The 23,042-nt window shown below is 37.1% G+C and overlaps 1 protein-coding gene across 1 annotated transcript in view; it reads left to right on the top strand.

Moving 5' to 3' along the window:
* The window catches only part of LOC309511316 (uncharacterized protein), a 142,136-nt gene extending 119,579 nt beyond the window's left edge, over positions 1 to 22,557 (top strand). The window contains exons 17-24 of the mRNA XM_082186421.1: positions 11,305 to 11,478; positions 12,136 to 12,309; positions 12,968 to 13,141; positions 13,815 to 13,988; positions 14,649 to 14,822; positions 20,324 to 20,497; positions 21,168 to 21,341; positions 21,783 to 22,557. Of these exons, the coding sequence (XP_082042547.1) occupies positions 11,305 to 11,478; positions 12,136 to 12,309; positions 12,968 to 13,141; positions 13,815 to 13,988; positions 14,649 to 14,822; positions 20,324 to 20,497; positions 21,168 to 21,341; positions 21,783 to 21,789 (1,225 nt within the window). The 3' untranslated portion in view covers positions 21,790 to 22,557. The remainder of the gene's footprint in view (positions 1 to 11,304; positions 11,479 to 12,135; positions 12,310 to 12,967; positions 13,142 to 13,814; positions 13,989 to 14,648; positions 14,823 to 20,323; positions 20,498 to 21,167; positions 21,342 to 21,782) is intronic.
* The last annotated feature ends 485 nt before the right edge of the window (positions 22,558 to 23,042 follow it).

Here is a 23,042-nt window from a genome sequence, read left to right as displayed (position 1 = left end):
TTGAGGGATGAGCTATCTCCATTTTGAGCAAGTGACACGCTTTTGCAGGTTATCAACTAGGTTTTGCAGTTTGTACTAATTGTTTTGAGAACTGCATTAACTGTTGTGCAAATGTAAATAGTGATGTGAGAAATGCACCAAAGCGACTGAGAAAAACTGTAATAGACAATCTTCTCATGTGGGATTTATTTTCATGTTAAATCAGCCAAGTTGATTCTTGTCTCTATTCTGTTATCTCTGTTCTATTAAAGTCAGTTTAAGGGTGACAGATCAATCTCACCGGAGTCCAGCTGTGTGTCCATGAAGAGTGACGCGTCTATGGGGAATCCATACAACTTTAAGGGAAAACACACATCAACTGATCTGAGGTACAACATTTGATAGATACTGTAGATGGATAGATAGATAGATAGATAGATAGATAGATAGATAGATAGATAGATAGACAGACAGACAGACAGACAGACAGACAGACAGACAGACAGACAGACAGATAGATAGATAGATAGATAGATAGATAGATAGATAGATAGATAGATAGATGGATAGACAGATAGATAGATAGATAGATAGATAGATAGATAGATAGATAGATAGACGGATAGATAGACAGATAGATAGATAGATAGATAGATAGATAGACAGATAGATAGATAGATAGATAGATAGATAGACAGATAGATAGATAGATAGATAGACAGATAGATAGACAGATAGCTAGATAGATGGATGGATAGATGAATAGATAGATAGATAGATAGATAGATAGATAGATAGATAGATAGATAGATAGATAGATAGACAGACAGATAGCTAGATAGCTAGATAGATGATAGATAGATAGATAGATAGATAGATAGACAGACAGATAGATAGATAGATAGATAGATAGATAGATAGATAGATAGATGAATAGATAGATAGATAGATAGATAGATAGACAGACAGATAGATAGATAGATAGATAGATAGATTAATAGATATACAGACAGACAGATAGATAGATAGATAGATAGATAGATAGATAGATAGATAGATAGATAGATAGTCTATATAAAGTTGATCTACATGTAAAATTATCAATATGAATTCTTGTCTATTCTGTCATATCTGTTATTTTTAAATTGTCTGTTCTATTGAAGCCAAAGTTGCAGACAGAAGTCAAACCCACCGGAGTCCAGCTGTGTGTCCATGAGGAGTGAAGCGTCTATGAGGAATCCAATAACATTTAAGGGAAAACACACATCAACTGGTCTGAGGTACAACATTTTTGTCTAGACAGACTCATCCTGATAGTAACTCACTGTACCCAGACTATCCATTATAATTAACAGATAAAGTAAATAGTAACTAGCAACACTTTTAACGCAAGTTAACTTCTTGTTTATTGAAGTATTGCTACAAGTGCTATAACACTCATGCAGTCTTGCTGTTGGTCTGAATATCAGCATGAAATATAGATTTTCTGATGCATTGCATTCTTCATTTGAACAATCTGAAGATTAATTACCAAGATTGATCTTTTAATCTTTTCTTTTTTTCAGTTGATTAGAGAATAAACCTTTAAAGGGATAGTTCACTTTGAAATTAATTTTTGGTATGTTTTAGCTTACCTCAAGGGCATCCAAGATGTAGGTGTCTTTTTTTCCGCAGTAGTTTCAATTTTGATATTTTTAGGTCAAACCGTTCTTGTCTGTCAGTCATATAATGCAGGTCTATGGTCACTGTCTCAAAGAGCATGCACAGAGTCCAAATTAAAACAATTCCCCATCGTAAGTACACATTGATGGCCTAAGACACGAAACGAGCGGTTTGTGTGAGAAAACAAATAGTATTTATATCGTTTTTACCTCTTATACACAGCCATGTCCGAGTGATCTGATCTGACGTGTACGCAGACTGGTGCATAGATATATACACTAGATGTCGCATTAAAGACATTCGTTCCAATGAACTGCCGTAGACAAGGCGACATCTAGTGTGTATATATCTATGCACCAGTCTGCGTACACGTCAGATCAGATCACTTCGACATGGCTGTGTATAAGAGGTAAAAACGATATAAATACTGTTCGTTTTCTCACACAAACCGCTCGTTTCGTGTCTTAGGCCATCAATGTGTACTTACGATGGGGAATTGTTTAATTTGGACGACGGGGAATTGTTTTAATTTGGACTCTGTGCATGCTCTTTGAGGTGGTGACCATCGACCTGCATTATATGACTGACAGACAAGAACGGTTTGACCTAAAAATATCAAAATTGAAACTACTGCGGAAAAAAAGACACCTACATCTTGGATGCCCTTGAGGTAAGCTAAGACATACCAAAAATTAATTTCAAAGTGAACTATCCCTTTAATAAAAGTTCAGTAATCGCAGTATGTTACTTTTGTTACTTTTTATAAAACAGGGTGTACGCTTTCAAATTCATTCAATTTAATCTCAAATTACAAATACTGTCACGCTGGTTGATGATCAGACAGACGAAGCTCGATTACGATAACAAAAATAATGTACACAAGCAACAGCGTGTTTTAACATAGACATGAGCAATAACCGAGGACAGAACTGAACGGGAGAATATATACACAGGGTAAACGAGGGAACTGTAACTAAACACAGATAGATGAAGGTTAACTAATCAGGGACTAAGAAGAACAGATGCAGACAAGACCGAACATAATTGTGTTAAACACGTTTAGCCGCTCTTTAATGTGGCATGACAGATTTTTTATCAGACGCTTTATTAACCCTTCATTTAAACCTAAACCTATTAGGGATGTATTCATTATTTAATGTGTTTAAATCTGTTTCAGTTATATTCTTAACTAAAAATATAGTAATATAATTAAATAATTAAAAATAATTAGAAAAATTAGAAACTCAAACTAAAATGTGTTTGCGTCACAGTGTGAAAATTATGAATCAGGTCACATTTCTTTTTCTATTAAAAAGAGTTCATTATTGTTACCATCAGTATTTCAAAGATTTTCAGAGCCTCTCAACTCTTTCAGGAAGTTCAGGAACTGCAGGTTATGTGAGTTCATTAAACCGGCCTTCAGATTTTCAGATTAAATTGAATGTTGACTTATTCTGTCTGAATTCAGTTGAATTCAATCATTTGGACAACATTTTTACCTTTAATATTATAGTAATGATCCAAGTGAAGCAGGTCCACTGTATAGTTTACTGCACTAGTTGAGAGGTTTTTCCCTACCAAATGTACATGTATCTCAAATATGTCCAGATTCATTTGAATTGAGAAAAGGATCAAATAATGAAATTTATATCAATATCTAATTCCCAGAGGCTTGTGCAAACGGCCAAATAAAAGTTTTACTGATATATAGACCAACAGCACTGTTGCTTGTGTGATATTGTCTAATTATTTAATTAGAGAGTGTTGTTATTTTACTAAAACGTATCTCTTTATATTGTAATCTGTCAATCTTTCACTGGTCCAAATCAGATTAAAATCAAATCTGCTGAAGAAGTTTCAGTGTCTGTATGAAGGAACAGCAAAGCAGGGAAACCCAACACTCCTGAATGAGATCTACACAGAGCTCTACATCACAGAGACTGAAAGTGGAGAGATCAATAATGATCATGAGGTGAGACAGATTGAGACACAATCCAGGAGAACAGCAACAGAGGACACACCAATCAAATGCAATGACATCTTTAGACCTTTACCTGGACAAGACAAACCCATCAGAACTGTGCTGACAAAGGGAGTCGCTGGCATTGGGAAAACAGTCTCTGTGCAGAAGTTCATTGTGGACTGGGCTGAAGGGAAAGAGAATCAGGACGTCCAGCTCATATTTCCACTTCCTTTCAGAGAGATCAACTTGATGAAGGACAAAACACTCAGTCTTTCAGATCTTCTTCATGTCTTATTTCCTGAAACTAAAGAAATGGAAATATCCAGTGGTGAATATAAAGTGTTGTTCATCTTTGATGGTCTGGATGAGTGTCGTCTGTCTCTGAACTTTAAGAGTGAAGTGAAACTGTGTGATATATCTGCATCAGCCTCAGTGGACGAGCTGCTGATGAACCTCATTGAGGGGAATCTGCTTCCCTCTGCTCTCATCTGGATCACCTCCAGACCAGCAGCAGCGGATCTCGTCCCCTCTGAGTGTGTCCATCGAGTGACAGAGGTACGAGGCTTCAATGAGCCACAGAAGGAGGAATACTTCAGGAAGAGAATCAGTGATCAGAGTCTGGCCAATACAATCATCACACACCTGAAGTCCTCGAGGAGCCTCCACATCATGTGCCACATCCCAGTGTTCTGCTGGATCTCAGCCACTGTTCTAGAGGAGATGTTGAGTGAAGCAGAGAGAGGAGAGATTCCCAAGACTCTCACTCAGATGTACACACACTTCCTGATCATTCAGACCAACATCAAACACGAGAAGGACTATGAGAAGAGATTGAAAGATGAAGACATGATTCTCAAACTGGGGAAACTGGCTTTCCAGCAGCTTGTGAAAGGCAACCTGATCTTCTATAAGGAAGACCTGAGAGAGTGTGGCATTGATGTGACAGAAGCATCAGTGTACTCAGGATTGTGCACTCAGATCTTCAGAGAGGAGTTGGGCTTGTATCAGGGGAAAGTCTTCTGCTTTGTTCATCTGAGCATCCAGGAACATCTAGCAGCTCTATATACACACATTTACTTTACATATAAGAACAGAAATGTGTTTGACACAACCATACAAAGTGTCTTTACTAAAATCTTAAACCTGATGAAATATCATTCATTATCTGAGCTGCATCAGAGAGCTGTGGATGAGGCTTTACAGAGTAAGAATGGACATCTGGACCTTTTCCTGCGTTTCCTTCTGGGTCTCTCATTGGAGTCCAATCAGACTCTCTTACGAGGACTACTGACACAGACTGGAAGCTGCTCCTACAACAAAGAGGAAACAGTTCAGTACATCAAACAGAAGATCGGGGAGAATCGCTCTCCAGAGAGATCCATCAATCTGTTCCACTGTCTGAATGAACTGGGTGATGATTCTCTGATGAAGGAGATTCAACATTATCTGACATCTGGAGAAATAAGAAAAACCAAACTCTCCTCTTCACAGTGGTCAGCTCTGGTTTATGTGTTGCTGACATCAGAGCAGAAGATGGATGTTTTTGATCTAAAACACTTTACTGGAGCCCAAAATACAGCAGATGAAGTTCTTCAGAAGCTGCAGCCTGTGGTTAAAGAATCCAGATCACTTCAGTAAGTCACTCTGACAACAATCATTACACTGATAAAACATGATCACATTTATGATTTTAGCATGTGTTTTCGTACCAAAGCAATACTGTAATAGGAGAAATTCAAATATATCTTAAGTAACCCTTTACAATAACAGTACATGAATAATCATATCCTAATACCTGAATCAATAGTTAATTCAACATGAACTCATGATTAGCGAAGATATGAACTAATAATGAACCAATGAAGAGCAATATTAACTACGACAGGAGTCATAAGGATTCAGACATGAATAACAGCAGCCTATAGGGGCGTCACCACTTTTGAATAAGAAACAATATCAAGACTATAAAACTCGTCAAAACTAATCACAACAAGCGTATCAGTGAGAACACTCGTTGAAACAGCGCACACACTCAAACCTGACTGCACATCACATTTTTGACTTTATTGATTCTGCTTTTATTCGTAATGCAATGGACCGGTCAACGGGACATAAATTAATCCTTAAAGGATGGGACTTTATGGGACATTTGCACAAAAAGAATAAATAACTTACCGTAGCCTATTTTATAAGTCGCTCCAGAGTCGCATATCAGTTAAAAAATGCGCCACGAGGAAGAAAAGACATATATAGCCTAAGTCGCACTGGACTAAGTCGCATTTATTTAGAAATGTATTTCAAAAAAAAAAAAAAAAATGTTACAGACGGGTCAGTTCTCCGTTACGGACGTGAGCGCTCTGAAAGCGGCACTAAAAGACTGCTTTAAAACTTTCACAGAGACCTCAAACTGAAAGCACAAAGCCTGTCTTTAAATTTAATTTCGTTTTGTATTAATTGTATCTTAATTTTAATCAATGTTTCATCAACCAATTGTCTGGATTTAATAAATAAGAAGTAAATATAGGCTATTAGAAAATATATAATCAGGACCCGGAGGCGCTGGCGAACCTGGAGCTCGTCTCATAAATGAACCGAAACTCAGCGTAGGCCTATAAGGTAGCCTATTGCCTCACAGACCTGAGACATATAGATAGCTTGAAATGTCTACTTTTAAGCAGAACAATTCAAAACGAAAGAAAACAGACTGCGCTGCTTATGTAATTCGTATGAAATGTGCATTTCTCTCTGGCGCTGCAAAGATCACGAGTCAGCATCGTCAACTTCATCTGTCTATCCGACACTGACATAAAAAATAACTGTTTTATTAGTAAACAATTAAAATGTATCCTGCTATATTTTACATATTCATAATCATTATTTTTGCCTGTTCTTTGTGACAGCTTTTAGATGCTTTATTGGCAGCGCCACCCTTACATGTTACATGCTGACGTCTTTCCTCGGTCAGCACCGAAAACATGGAGATTTTTTTTCTTTTGGGGGGCATTTTATTTTGTGTTCAGGCTTTCTCAGTTGTCTTTAGGTGCGATGTAGGAGGACGCTGCTAATAAAGTTGCGAGTAGGCCTACACATTGGATTCACGTTTGTTATTTAAAAAATACCCCAGTTTTTATGCCGGTCGTATCATTTTATTTTGTTGTAGGCTATTTATCCGCCACACCTTAAAGCTGCAGTTGGTAACTTCTGTAAAAATGTATTTTTTACATATTTGTTAAAACTGTCATTATGTCCTGACAGTAGAATATGAGACAGATAATCTGTGAAAAAATCAAGCTCCCCAGGCTCCTCCCAGTGGTCCTATTGCCATTTGCAGAAATACACCGCTCCCGGTAAGAAACAACCAATCAGAGCCAGGAGGAGTGTCTTAGCAGTGTCAATCATGCTTGTGTACGCGCTGATCACCCCCCTCTCTCGCACAGCGCATACCGTCGTTCAAAACCAAGATAGCCGGTGTGCCGCGCAGCTGTGCTAATGGCGGACAAACAACCAAAACTGCCAATTTCCCGAGTGGCACCAGCTCATGCAACAAAGACAGGTAAACGGAAAAAGACCAATGACGATAAACAAGCCCGTCGGAGCCCATTTACTCAGTGTCAAAGCTCTAGCCGCATAACATACAGATAAAACGTCACGCGCTGTGCAAAGCAACAATAGAAACCTGCTAATTCACTGGCTTGTCATGTTGCTGAAATAATGTACTAGCAAACCTTATTTAGCATTACACATCGCTAGAATAATTACTTAGATACTGTAACGTTACCATTATTATCTTGCTAGCTATTTATAACTTATAGAAAGAGTGCAACGTTATGAAGTTACATTACATGTATTGCAAAATACGTAATGATTTGAGGACCAAGTTTGTAGTCAAAGTATGGGCAGGCCATAGTCAATGTAAAGCATATTGTTGATGTTTCGTCCCTACCAGTGAATGTGCGATAACTGTTTATCCGCCGTCATCAGTGGCCCTGCATGTTTACTAGGTAAATAATACGTCTTCCAGCTCAGCGGTCGGAGTCGCGCGTTCATGTGTTTTGGGGGCGTGGCTTTGGAAGGAGTCCAGAAGGGAGGGGGTGGAGTGAATGGAAATAATGAGCTGTCTTTAAAACAGTCGTGAGAGGTCTACAGACACTCGATTTTTATACTTTCTTTTTCAGAGTACTTACATTTTAATTATGTATTGATATATAAATAAAGTTTTTTAGACAATTCCTACCTACCCAACCTTTAAAGGCCGGTCCGTGAAAATATTGTCTGATATTATATCGATAATATAAATATAGAAATGAACACAAAAAACCTGCCTAGTGCTATCCTTACAAAACACTGCCAGTGGGGTTTTTGACTGGGTGTTTTTTTTTTTTTTTTTTTGAGCAGCTGCGGACAAATTCTTTCGACGCACACCCAACATTATACGTAACACTCTGCGCTTATGTTTTAAAAACATAATTTAACATATAAATAACAATTTTTAAATAGCCCACTTAAAGTGTTTATTACAAATAAATGACTAAATGCTAAAAATGTATAAATTTTAATTAACAAACATATGCGTTGCATTTACAATTCTGTGAAAACAGGGGGTGCTGCAGCACTTCCCGCGGCCCTGGTTCACAAGCAGCTTTAACTGAGGCTAGAGTGATCTGTCAGACACATTAAAGCAGGGGCGGAGTGGCAATCGGGAGAGTCGGGACTTTTCCCGGTGGGCCGGTAGTGTTTTGAGGCCGCGAGGGCCAGTCTGATAATAGTTATACATTGCGAGTTATATTAGCAACACCATCCGGCGGCCTGATGTGCGGCCGCTTCCCACTGGTCAAACTGTCTGTGCAGCCTCTCTGCTCAACACAGTATTTCGACATAATATCTCGTTATATCATAAGGGTCGGTGGTCTACGAAATTTCCCGGTAGATTTTTTGGTCCCACTCTGCCCCTGCATTAAAGGGTAACTAAACCCCTGGTCAGAGCCTGACTCCACCCACTGGCAATATTTGAAAAATGCTGGAGAAGTGGGCAGAGCCCAGTGGAGAGGAGGCGTGCATCTGAGACGTATCTCTCTGTAGGCAAGGGCGTGGTTAGCTGGTTCTCTCTGACGTCACCGGCCACCACAACTTCCAATAGGAAAATTCAACTGCAGTAGCCACTGTTCAACCTGAAGAGGGCAGCACTCAGACGTTTTTACACCATATATTGTAGAATTAAAACACTTTAAACCCAAATGTCAAAAAAATTACTTGAATCAAGGAAAAGCATTAATAGCCCCAGTCTTACAGATTTTTAACTAAAAAAAGTTGTTTTAGAGTTTAGTTACCCTTTAAAGAGCCTCAAAACGGTATTTATCGTTTAAATTTCTTTAAAAAATTACCAAATTTGAAGGGTGAGACTTTGTGTTTCATATCAAAAGTAACCTTGTCTGTCCTGTCTGTCAGTGCGTTGTCAGTGCGTAGTCAGTGGACTCTCTGCTCCGCCATGTATTTTCTCCGCTCTGCGTGAGAACATGGTGTGGCGTTAGAGAGGCGTGGCTTGTTGGACATAGCAACAGTAACAAAGGGGGCGGGTCTTTGCGAACGTTCAATTGTTGTGTCACTATAGACCTTAATATGTAGAGCCCCTTTACAGCGCTGCGCTCGTTGTCTTTTTTCTTCCGTTTTGTATTTTCACTGCAATCAGTGGCGGCTGGTGAAAAATATCTTAGGTAGGCCTGTGCCAAATTCAGTCAGTTTCAATAGTTTGGTAACCATGGGAGCCATCAGGTCTTTTAGCGTTGTGGCATGCTCTTCCTCAAGACATCCGTCAAGCATCCACCCTTCTCTCCTTCAAAAACCTCTTAAAAACAAATTTTTTCTCTGAATATTACTCTTCAGCTCACAGTCTGTAAATTATACCTTGTTATTGATGCTATTTGCTTGAATCCCTCTTTGTTTGTATCTTTAACCTAACTTTGCAAGTGACCTCTCTGTATATTACTTTCTGCCCTTGGCATTTTTTTTACTTTTACAAATACCTTAATAAAATAAATAATGCTTTAAATAAATAAAAAAGTTCAGTAGAGAAATATGCAATGATGGTTAAAACGAAGTGATGCTTTTGAATATTAGATTAAAACCGCCAGTAGGTGGCAGTAAGTCACTGTCTTTATGAGTGAGTCATCGAGTCATTAATTCATACAGAAGCAAATATCTGTATTTATGAATGAATGCTGCTGTTCTGCTGTGGCTTTCGTTGGAGCTATTATTTTGTTGTAAATAAAATACTGACAAAACTGTGTTGAAAATGAACATCACTTAATATTAATACCTTTCATATGTTGAACTATTGTATAAAATCAATGTCACTTTTTGATTTTTGAAAAAATTTGATTTTAAAATCGTTGAAAAAAGAAATTGCGATACCTAGGTGAATTGATTTCTTTCTCCCAGCCCTACAAAATATTGTCCCTTACTGAAAAAGGTGTGACTGCAGAGAGGAGGTATGCAAAAGGATGGTAAAAGCCTTAGGCATGCCACTCTAAAAAGTTTGATAACCACTGGTCTATATATCCATTTAAACAACATAAACTAAACAATATATAGACTGAAATCGCGAAATGGCCTTAAACAATATTAAATTGTGAGCGAGACTTCTCAGCAATGAACAAGGTAAGTGATTTTAAACCGTAATGCAAGAAAGCACAATTTGAAAATTGTCAGTTAATTTTCTCTTGTGCTATCTTCCAAAATGGTGATGTAAGTTTGTTTCTATTTCAGATCAAAACTGACATGCGAAATAAACTTCAAGGAGATCTCCTTGCTGCACGCTTAAGCATTAGTAAACGGACCTGCCCCTGAAGCCGATCCGTACAGGCAGGCCTTAGAAAGTTGTTGTCAAAGCAGAGAAAAATTAATTGCTCAGACAGAAACTGTCAACTTTGAAAATAGTTTTCATTATGAAAATATTTGTTCATGCTTGTAGTAAATTTTATGAATTTATGCATAATATGAATTTCTACATTATTTCTAAATGATTTCTTAAGGATATTGAGTATTTTGTGTAATAAATAGAGTTCATAAACCTTTGTTTGACTAGTTTATTCTGAACCCGCTCAATCAGCGCTGCGTCACTTCGCCCTGCCCACCACAAGTACATTCTCAACCAATGGGAAACACTGACAAAAAAAGTTTACCATCAAGTAACTTAAAAGGATGTTTAATCTTCATTAGATTCTTTCCAAAGCTTCTGAGGTCATTTTACTTTTGATAGTTTTTGATAGTGTTTTATGGTGCGTTTTTCTAGACACCTTTAACCTTATTTTGATTATTCTCAGGTTAGGTAAAGTACGTCAAATCTGTCCTAAATCATAAGCATCTGAATTTTCATACTCACAATCTATAGGTCAGAAGACTTCTTCATGATCTGTTCAGTTCAGTTTATTAGAAATCAAAGACTTTTGGCAGACAAGCTTCTTAGTTTCAGTTAAATATAGTTTTATTATTTACAAGTTAACTAGTTTACAAAAAGGAATACTTGTAACAGGACAATTGCATATTTTCCACAACAATAGTTATAAGCATGATTGGATGATGTGAAGAGGTGACAACTGCTTTCATATACAAATCTGTTGAGGAGAAAGGAGAAATTCATATCTTATTATTTATATCAGTGTTTCCTGAACTGAGAGACTGAAGAGTGTCATTGTTCTCTACAGGTTGAGGGATTGTGGTGTTACAGATGAAGGTTGTGCTGCTCTGACTTCAGCTCTGAGATCAAACCCCTCACACCTGAGAAAACTGAGTCTGACAAGGAATAAAGTAGGAGATTCGGGAGTCAAGCAGCTTTCTGATCTACTGCAGGATCCTCACTGTAAACTGGAGAAACTCAAGTAAGATTGTATAAAATGTCCCAACATAGTCCTCTATTTTAATGGTAAATAATGATTGCCATACAAAAAAAATCTACTGTGAAATTACTAATGGAAATGTTGATTTTATTTTCATTAGATTTTTTCCAATGTGTCTGACATCATTTTACAATATTAATGATAGATTTAACATGACTGGATGATGTAAAGATGTGACAACCGTGTTCATATACAGATATGTTGATGATTTTGGGGTATTTGCATAAAAAAATGAATATTCGGTTACACTTTATTTTAAGGTGTCATTGTTACAGTGTAATTATATATTTAAGTACTGAGTAATATTAAGCAACTACATGTACTTACTATAGGGTTAGTGTAGGATTAGGATTTGGTTTAGGGTTAGTTGCATGTAATTATGCATAATTTACTGTTATTACTATGGTAAGTTCATGTAACATATGTAACAAGGACACTGTTAAATAAAGTGTTATTGAATATTCTTGCAATTTTTATGATATGGAGACTAACCCACTCAAGCAGTTTGTAGAAGCGGGTCTGAACCTTAGACTGGACCTGTTAATGGTGCCGTGGATTAAGTTTCTGATTGTGAAGTTCTGCTTATCTGAGCTGTAGATCCTGAACTGAGAGACTGAAGAGTGACATTGTTCTCTACAGGTTGTGGGATTGTGGTGTTACAGATGAAGGTTGTGCTGCTCTGACTTCAGCTCTGAGATCAAACCCCTCACACCTGAGAGAACTGAATCTGTCTGAGAATAAAGTAGGAGATTCTGGAGTCAAGCAGCTTTCTGATCTACTGCAGGATCCTCACTGTAAACTGGAGAAACTCAAGTAAGATTGTATAAAATGTCCCAACATAGTCCTCTATTTTAATGGTAAATAATGATTGCCATACAAAAAAAAATCTACTGTGAAATTACTAATGGAAATGTTGATTTTATTTTGATTAGATTTTTTCCAATGTGTCTGACATTATTTTACAATATTAATGATAGATTAAACATGACTGGATGATGTAAAGATGTGACAACTGTGTTCATATACAGATATGTTGATGATTTTTGGGTACTTGCATAAAAAAATGAATATTTGGTTACACTTTATTTTAAGGTGTCATTATTACAGTGTAATTATATATTTAAGTCCTGAGTAATATTAAGCAACTACATGTACTTACTATAGGGTTAGGGTAGGATTAGGATTTGGTTGAGGGTTAGTTGCATGTAATTATGCATAATTTACTGTTATTACTATGGTAAGTTCATGTAACATATGTAACAAGGACACTGTTAAATAAAGTGTTATTGAATATTCTTGCAATTTTTATGATATGGAGACTAACCCACTCAAGCAGTTTGTAGAAGCGGGTCTGAACCTTAGACTGGACCTGTTAATGGTGCCGTGGATTAAGTTTCTGATTATGAAGTTCTGCTTATCTGAGCTGTAGATCCTGAACTGAGAGACTGAAGAGTGTCATTGTTCTCTACAGGTTGTGGGATTGTGGTGTTACAGATGAAGGTTGTGCTGCTCTGACTTCAGCTCTGAGATCAAACCCCTCACACCTGAGAAAACTGGATCTTTCATGGAATAAAGTAGGAGATTCTGGAGTCAAGCAGCTTTCTGATCTACTGCAGGATCCTCACTGTAAACTGGAGATACTCGAGTAAGATTGTATAAAATGTCCCAACATAGTCCTCTATTTTAATGGTAAATAATGATTGCCATACAAAAAAAAAAAAAAAAAAAATCTACTGTGAAATTACTAATGGGAATGTTGCTTTTATTTTCATTAGATTCTTTCCAATGTGTCTGACATTATTTTACAATATTAATGATAGATTAAACATGACTGGATGATGTAAAGATGTGACAGCCGTGTTCATATACAGATATGTTGATGATTTTTGGGTATTTGCATAAAAAAATTATATTCGGTTACACTTTATTTTATGGTGTCATTGTTACAATGTAATTATACAATATATTTATGTACTGAGTAATATTAAGCAACTACATGTACTTACTATAGGGTTAGGGTAGGATTAGGATTTGGTTGAGGGTTAGTTGCATGTAATTATGCATAATTTACTGTTATTACTATGGTAAGTTCATGTAACATATGTAACAAGGACACTGTTAAATAAAGTGTTATTGAATATTCTTGCAATTTTTATGATATGGAAACTAACCCGCTCAAGCAGTTTGTAGAAGCGGGTCTGAACCTTAGACTGGACCTGTTAATGGTGCCGTGGATTAAGTCTCTGATTGTGAAGTTCTGCTTATCTGAGCTGTAGATCCTGAACTGAGAGACTGAAGAGTGTCATTGTTCTCTACAGGTTGAGGGATTGTGGTGTTACAGATGAAGGTTGTGCTGCTCTGACTTCAGCTCTGAGATCAAACCCCTCACACCTGAGAGAACTGGATCTGTCAAGGAATAAAGTAGGAGATTCTGGAGTCAAGCAGCTTTCTGATCTACTGCAGGATCCTCACTGTAAACTGGAGAAACTCAAGTAAGATTGTATAAAATGTCCCAACATAGTCCTCTATTTTAATGGTAAATAATGATTGCCATACAAAAAAAAAAAATCTACTGTGAAATTACTAATGGGAATGTTGCTTTTATTTTCATTAGATTCTTTCCAATGTGTCTGACATTATTTTACAATATTAATGATAGATTAAACATGACTGAATGATGTAAAGATGTGACAACTGTGTTCATATACAGATATGTTGATGATTTTGGGGTATTTGCATAAAAAATTAATATTCGGTTACACTTTATTTTAAGGTGTCATTGTTACAGTGTAATTATATATTTAAGTACTGAGTAATATTAAGCAACTACATGTACTTACTATAGGGTTAGGGTAGGATTAGGATTTGGTTGAGGGTTAGTTGCATGTAATTATGCATAATTTACTGTTATTACTATGGTAAATTCATGTAACATATGTAACAAGGACACTGTTAAATAAAGTGTTATCGAATATTCTTGCAATTTGTATCAAATGGAAACTAACCCACTCAAGCAGTTTGTAGAAGCGGGTCTGAACCTTAGACTGGACCTGTTAATGGTGCCGTGGATTAAGTCTCTGATTGTGAAGTTCTGCTTATCTGAGCTGTAGATCCTGAACTGAGAGACTGAAGAGTGTCATTGTTCTCTACAGGTTGAGGGATTGTGGTGTTACAGATGAAGGTTGTGCTGCTCTGACTTCAGCTCTGAGATCAAACCCCTCACACCTGAGAGAACTGGATCTGTCATGGAATAAAGTAGGAGATTCTGGAGTTAAGCTGCTCTCTGATCTACTGCAGGATCCTCACTGTAAACTGGAGATACTGAGGTAAGATTGTATAAAATGTCCCAACATAGTCCTCGATTTTAATGGTAAATAATGATTGCCATACAAAAAAAAAATAATCTACTGTGAAATTACTAATGGAAATGTTGATTTTATTTTCATTAGATTCTTTCCAATGTGTCTGACATCATTTTACAATATTAATGATTAAACATGACTGGATGATGTAAAGATGTGACAACCGTGTTCATATACAGATATGTTGATGATTTTGGGGTATTTGCATAAAAAAATAATATTCGGTTACACTTTATTTTATGGTGTCATTGTTACAGTGTAATTATACAATATATTTATTAGAGATGCACCGATTGATCGGCTGGTGACCAGAATTGGCCGATTTTCACGTGATCGGCGACCGGCCGGTCAGTCTGACATATGCCGATTTTATGCCGATCAAATGCACTCGGGCGCCGCATGATTAACATCGCCCAACATCAGCATCACACGTGCACACGGAACGGACATGTAGGACACTTCATGAATTACGTCCGTTTCACACCACAAATGTCAGCGGCGCGTGAGCAGCGCTTTTTTTTTCCATTATGCATGTTAATCAATGAGTGCATTCACACCGCGAGCAGGAGCAGCGCGTGAGCGTCGAGCAGGAGCGTCGCGTGAGCAGCAGTGAAGCGCGGGTTTCGGCACGGGTCTATTTTTGCTGCTGCTCACACTCAATGTAACACCCTACTCAGACAGAAGATTCTTTTCAGAGATATTTAGAGTGATCACACGGGTTCTTTCATTTTGTCTCTCGACTAATTTTGGGAACGCTTTTTAAAAACTCAACTCACACTATTTTTATCTCTTATTGATATGAAGCACAGAAAATAAACACTCAAAATGAGTATTTAACAACACCACTACCACTATTTAAAATACAAAGCCAAAGTAAGGAAATGAATCTGTGATTTCACAATAAACAATTACACATTTATTTGAAAACAAAGTTATTTGAATATAGAATGAAAATAAAGATCTGCAAATAGAAGAATTACAATTTCCCTAAGGTCTCAAAACACCTCCCACATGTGACTGAGGAAATGTCACTCAATGCAACACGAAAAAATCACGTGAATATCTCAAATGACAAATTGCATGTAGTTTTTTTTTTTTAACTACATAAATTATCCCCTTCAAAACAACAAATGACAAAAGGATCCTCTTACTCAGATGAACCAAAGTTATAATAAAATAATAGTGGGCCCACACACACACACACACACTCTCTCACACAGTCTCACGTGCGCGCTTTCCCCCCGCGTTGCAGGCCTGTAGCGTTGCTTGTGTGCGTTGTGGCCTTTAAAGCAAACTCAGAATTGGCCCCTTCACTCTAAAGAGCAAAAATAAAATTTAATAATACCTGCAAGTCCCGAAGCTGTCCGTTGGGCTTGGCAAATGAATGTTTCGCTCTCTGGCTGCTCTCGTGAAGTAGTCAGTGGCTCCGCGTGTCCCACGGAGCCAGAGGAACTCTGAACCTCACGGTAATTCAGAGCGCTATCTGGTTAGTCATCATTCTTTACGATGATTATGACTTTACAACGAGTTACCTCAGAAACGCAGCGTTAAACTGCCATCTAGTCCCCGAAGATCGTATCTCGTTCTCTCTCACATTTTGCGACCATCGCGGCAAAACAAAAAGATGCTGTCTTCGTTTCGAAGTCACGTTAAACTCAACAAAACATTTGTCTTTCACACCATCATCTTAAACAGTAATCACGAATCACTTACTAACGGTTAGTTAGTAAAATAAACCACAATATAGGAAATCAATCCGATCTGGATTTCTCCGTTTCACCTGCTCACTTAGCTTGTCATTTTTTCTCCCCCTCCTCCCCCTCACAACAACCAATCCCCGTCACGAATACCTCTCTAGGAGGTGGGCTCTGCGATCTCTTATCCAATAACAAAATAAATGATCAAACTTGCTTGTAAAAACCACATTTTCCAGCAAGTACATTTCAACCAAACAAAATAAAAAAAACTGAATTTTAAAGAAACAGTCAGCATATATTGAGATTCATGAATTACATTAAACATAACATGTCTAGTAAGTAATCTACCTACACTACATTCAATTGCTCAAATTCACCCAGGTTACATCAATTAAAGTGAAAGCACACTTTTGATGGACAAACTAAAAATGAATTCACACAAAAAGTGCTCAAAATGCACAGAATAAGTATGTCTAGTGTGTTTTAACAAGAACTCCAGTATATGTCAGAAAAGAAAACGAAGACTCAAAAATATTTGTAGAAGATTTACCCATTTAAACTTGTTTTCATTATTCAGTTTTGGTTGCAAGTATGGTTATGATTATAAAAAATAAATAAAGTAAACTAGCCAGAAAATATAGAAATATAGAAATATCTTTATACTGCAAGGCTATATACACTCACCTAAAGGATTATTAGGAACACCATACTAATACTGTGTTTGACCCCCTTTCGCCTTCAGAACTGCCTTAATTCTATGTGGCATTGATTCAAAGAGTGTGCTGAAAGCATTCTTTAGAAATGTTGGCCCATATTGATAGGATAGCATCTTGCAGTTGATGGAGATTTGTGGGATGCACATCCAGGGCACGAAGCTCCCATTCCACCACATCCCAAAGATGCTCTATTGGGTTGAGATCTGGTGACTCTGGGGGCCATTTTAGTACAGTGAACTCATTGTCATGTTCAAGAAACCAATTTGAAATGATTCGAGCTTTGTGACATGGTGCATTATCCTGCTGGAAGTAGCCATCAGAGGATGGGTACATGGTGGTCATAAAGGGATGGACATGGTCAGAAACAATGCTCAGGTAGGCCGTGGCATTTAAACGATGCCCAATTGGCACTAAGGGGCCTAAAGTGTGCCAAGAAAACATCCCCCACACCATTACACCACCACCACCAGCCTGCACAGTGGTAACAAGGCATGATGGATCCATGTTCTCATTCTGTTTACGCCAAATTCTGACTCTACCATCTCAATGTCTCAACAGAAATCGAGACTCATCAGACCAGGCAATATTTTTCCAGTCTTCAACTGTCCAATTTTGGTGAGCTCGTGCAAATTGTAGCCTCTTTTTCCTATTTGTAGTGGAGATGAGTGGTACCCGGTGGGGTCTTCTGCTGTTGTAGCCCATCCGCCTCAAGGTTGTGCGTGTTGTGGCTTCACAAATGCTTTGCTGCATACCTCGGTTGTAACGAGTGGTTATTTCAGTCAAAGTTGCTCTTCTATCAGCTTGAATCAGTCGGCCCATTCTCCTCTGACCTCTAGCATCAACAAGGCCTTTTCACCCACAGGACTGCCGCATACTGGATGTTTTTCCCTTTTCACACCATTCTTTGTAAACCCTAGAAATGGTTGTGCGTGAAAATCCCAGTAACTGAGCAGATTGTGAAATACTCAGACCGGCCCGTCTGGCACCAACAACCATGCCACGCTCAAAATTGCTTAAATCACCTTTCTTTCCAATTCTGACATTCAGTTTGGAGTTCAGGAGATTGTCTTGACCAGGACCACACCCCTAAATGCATTGAAGCAACTGCCATGTGATTGGTTGATTGGATAATTGCATTAATGAGAAATTGAACAGGTGTTCCTAATAATCCTTTAGGTGAGTGTATATATAGCCTTGCATATATGTATGTGTGTGTGTGTATGTATGTGTGTATGTGTGTATGCAGTGGCGGCTGGTGCTAAAAAAAAATTTGGGGGGGCACAACAAACTGAATTATTAATCCAGGACTGAATGTAGGCTAATTGTTAAATAACAATTTAACAGTGATAATAATGTAGCTATCATTAGCCTAAAGTTTAGCTAAAACTTCAGCCGGTAGGGTTGGGAAATAGCCAATTGCCAAATAAATCAGAATTTTTGGGCTAAATGGCGATGTATGGTATAATCTGAGTATTTAATTATTATTTTTCTATTTGAAAAAAAAACTGTATTGAAAAAAAATAAAAAAAAATAAATCCTGATCAATATTGTCCTACAAACAATGTTCATATTGAAGGTTATAAAATCAAACATAGTGTAACCTTGCTGTCTATCTGCAGTCTATCCAAAAAAGGGGTCAAATCACATTACATTCTAACATTGCAACATTACAATCTAAACTTAAAATAAAAAAATAAAAAATAAAAAACAAAGCTAATATCATAAAAATACACATGTAGGTTTGAAATTCTCTAGCACATTTATGTTCACCAACAACAACAAATATTTTAGCTAAATATATTTATAATTTAGTGCTAATGTATATTTTAGTCAGAATAATTGCGCTCCTATTCTATTGCGCTCCGTCTGTTCGGCGCGCATGCACGTGGCGGCGCTCGTTCACGGAAGTTTAGCTTGCAGAAAGCTCGCCCCCTCATGACAGCAAACTGGAAATATTGACTTTCTAACATTTACAGATGGAGAATATGTCCGTGAAATGTAAGTTATGCACTGAGGAAATTATTGGATGTCACTTCAGCTTATGGCTAAATATTATTAGAGGTATATTTGTTTCCAGCAATCGCTGCACAAGTGAAGTTTACGTATGATGACGAAAGCACGTTAGTGCGAGCCCTCTCGGAACCCAAAGAGAATGCATTGCAGTGCCTGCAGTTTGAAAAAAAAAATCTTTGAATGTAAGTCTATGGGAACACTCAGGGCGATTTTCGGCCATAGTGAAATCGCCCAAAAAGAGGCGGTACTCCACAGAACGTGACTTGGCGCTGATTGGACTATATCCAGAGGCAGAACAACAGTGAGTGACTGCTAGCGTAACTCTGTGGTTGAATGAGATTGTGATTGAAAAAGTCCCTTTCACACTTTGGTGGTGCGTCGCCCGATCGCCCTAATGAAGAAACCGCCGCTGTATGTATGTATGTATGTGTGTGTGTGTGTATTTTCCACACCAGGAGTAATTTATATAGTTCTATTTTATAGCGATTATCTGTTAAAAAAATTACCTATGTTCTATGCAAAATGTTCTATTAAAGAAAAGATAGAAAATAAATATTTGTGTGTGCTGTAAAGTGGTTAGAAAAAATGAAATCGGAATCGGCTAAAATCGGTATCGGCAGGTCAAACTCAATGAAAAATCGGAAATCGGAATCGGCCTAGAAAATTGTAATCGGTGCATCTCTAATATTTATGTACTGAGTAATATTAAGCAACTACATGTACTTACTATAGGGTAAGGGTAGGATTAGGATTTGGTTGAGGGTTAGTTGCATGTAATTATGCATAATTTACTGTTATTACTATGGTAAGTTCATGTAACATATGTAACAAGGACACTGTTAAATAAAGTGTTATTGAATATTCTTGTAATTTTTATCAAATGGAGACTAACCCACTCAAGCAGTTTGTAGAAGCGGGTCTGAACCTTAGACTGGACCTGTTAATGGTGCCGTGGATTAAGTCTCTGATTGTGAAGTTCTGCTTATCTGAGCTGTAGATCCTGAACTGAGAGACTGAAGAGTGTCATTGTTCTCTACAGGTTGTATGATTGTGGTGTTACAGATGAAGGTTGTGCTGCTCTGACTTCAGCTCTGAGATCAAACCCCTCACACCTGAGAGAACTGGATCTGTCAAGGAATAAAGTAGGAGATTCTGGAGTCAAGCAGCTTTCTGATCTACTGCAGGATCCTCACTGTAAACTGGAGAAACTCGAGTAAGATTGTATAAAATGTCCCAACATAGTCCTCTATTTTAATGGTAAATAATGATTGCCATAAAAAAAAAAAATTAAAAAAAAATCTACTGTGAAATTACTAATGGGAATGTTGCTTTTATTTTCATTAGATTCTTTCCAATGTGTCTGACATTATTTTACAATATTAATGATAGATTAAACATGACTGGATGATGTAAAGATGTGTCAACTGTGTTCATATACAGATATGTTGATGATTTTTGGGTATTTGCATAAAAAAATGAATATTCGGTTACACTTTATTTTAAGGTGTCATTGTAACAGTGTAATTATATATTTAAGTACTGAGTAATATTAAGCAACTACATGTACTTACTATAGGGTTAGGGTAGGATTAGGATTTGATTGAGGGTTAGTTGCATGTAATTATGCATAATTTACTGTTATTACTATGGTAAGTTCATGTAACATATGTAACAAGGACACTGTTAAATAAAGTGTTATCGAATATTCTTGCAATTTGTATCAAATGGAGACTAACCCGCTCAAGCAGTTTGTAGAAGCAGGTCTGAACCTCAGACTGGACCTGTTAATGGTGTCATGGATTAAGTCTCTGATTGTGAAGTTCTGCTGATCTGAGCTGTAGATCCTGAACTGAGAGACTGAAGAGTGACATTGTTCTCTACAGGTTGTGGGATTGTGGTGTTACAGATGAAGGTTGTGCTGCTCTGACTTCAGCTCTGAGATCAAACCCCTCACACCTGAGACAACTGAATCTGTCTGATAATAAACTAAGAGACTCAGATGTGAAGCTGCTCTCTGATCTGAAGGAGGATCCACATTATAAACTGGAGACGCTTCAGTGAGTAGTGATGATTAAAACTGTTCATATTTTAATTAAAAGTTAATTTAGTTTCTTAGTTTACTTTCATTGTGATGGTGAATTACTCACTATAAACATGTTTAATAAGAGTTTAATTCATTTATTTTTTCATTATAGTTTATAGCAACAATCAAATATCTTCAAGTTTCTTTTTATTTCAAACAATTCAATATTTTGCTTTCAATATCATTGTCAATGTCAATTGCAATAAAAGATAATGGTAAATATTTATCACTAAATTCTTTATCATAAATAAAACTGACCCAGTGACACAGAAAGAGGACAGTCATACAGGATCATGTATCTCAGTATTATATTATAATCTCTCACTTAATCATCTAAGTAATTTCATTTTAGTTGTTCTAAAGTTGATAATGCAATAATGTCGCACACATTTGACTGTCTGTGTTTTACTTACAGGTTCTAGATGTTAGTCTGACCTTCTCTGGATCAGCTGATGGAAATAAAGAGCCTCTACAGACACAATCACATTCAACAGAATCAACAGACACAAACCCACAGTGATCATCACACACACATGTGTGTGTAACTTACAGAATGATCCAATCCTTCATCCAAAGTCAAACAAGGAAACCTTCAACCAGATGAAACTGGATAAATATTCTGAATGTTCAGATCCAATCTGACCTCTGACCTGTAATGCCTGAATCATAATCATACACTGTTTGTTCGTTGGTCAGAGGAGAACTGAGAGACTGAGTCTGGTTTCTGCCAAGGTTTTCTTCTCCATTCTGTCACTGATGGAGTTTGAGTTCCTACCACTGTCGCCTCTGGCTTGCTTAGTTGGAGACACTTAATATTCAACAATATTATTGATCTGCACTGATACCATTATATGAGAACTGAACTGAGCCGGACGATGACATCACCGTTTTCTCCAGAGCGGCTATATAGATAAATGAACTAAAGTAATAACTTTCTATTATAACATAAATTAATCCACACTGAACTTACTTAAGCTGGACTATGACACTATTTCTGTTCTTTTTTACAACAGAAATGAATGAACGAACACTGAACTTACTTAAGCTGGACTATGACAGTATTTTCTTCTAGATCTGTTGTACAGCAGAAACAAACTTTGTTGCATTATTTTCCTGTTATCACTGTAAAGCTGCTTTGAAAACATCTGTATTGTAAAAAGCGCTATATAAATAAAGGTGACTTGACTTTTGTTTCTACAGAAGTGACATTTATACTGCAAACACTCTACTACAAACATCTCCATATATAATATTTATTTAATGACTTAATTTGAGTAATTCAGCCCACCAAACATATTCAAATGCCTTTGATTATAGTAACATTCACAATTAAATCATCTATTTTCCTGAAATAGGACATAAGCCTATGCCTTAAAGTGTATATGTCAGGTTAATTTTTTTTTTTAGATAAACACAAAATAGTTAGGGGAAATACACGTTTGACAAGTTGATGTATTGTTTTTTATGTTTTTCGATACCTAAAGGCAGAATATAAGATGAAAAAGTTCGTTATTTTCAGTACTCGCTTAAAACTGCTCCTCCCCCCAAACGAATCGCTTGACGTCATAAGAGGGAGACGCCTCCCCAGTTCAGAGTTGAGGAGAAGTTTTTTGAGCTGTGTTGATAATTGTACGAGTGATAGAGCGAGAGAATTAGTGATTAAGACATTTATTTA

The sequence above is a fragment of the Leuciscus leuciscus genome (genome assembly GCF_965113295.1).
Source record: "Leuciscus leuciscus genome assembly, chromosome: 12".
Taxonomy (NCBI): Eukaryota; Metazoa; Chordata; class Actinopteri; order Cypriniformes; family Leuciscidae; genus Leuciscus; species Leuciscus leuciscus.
The sequence above is the reverse complement of the archived record's forward strand: the minus strand, read 5'-3'. Positions and strand labels throughout refer to the sequence as shown.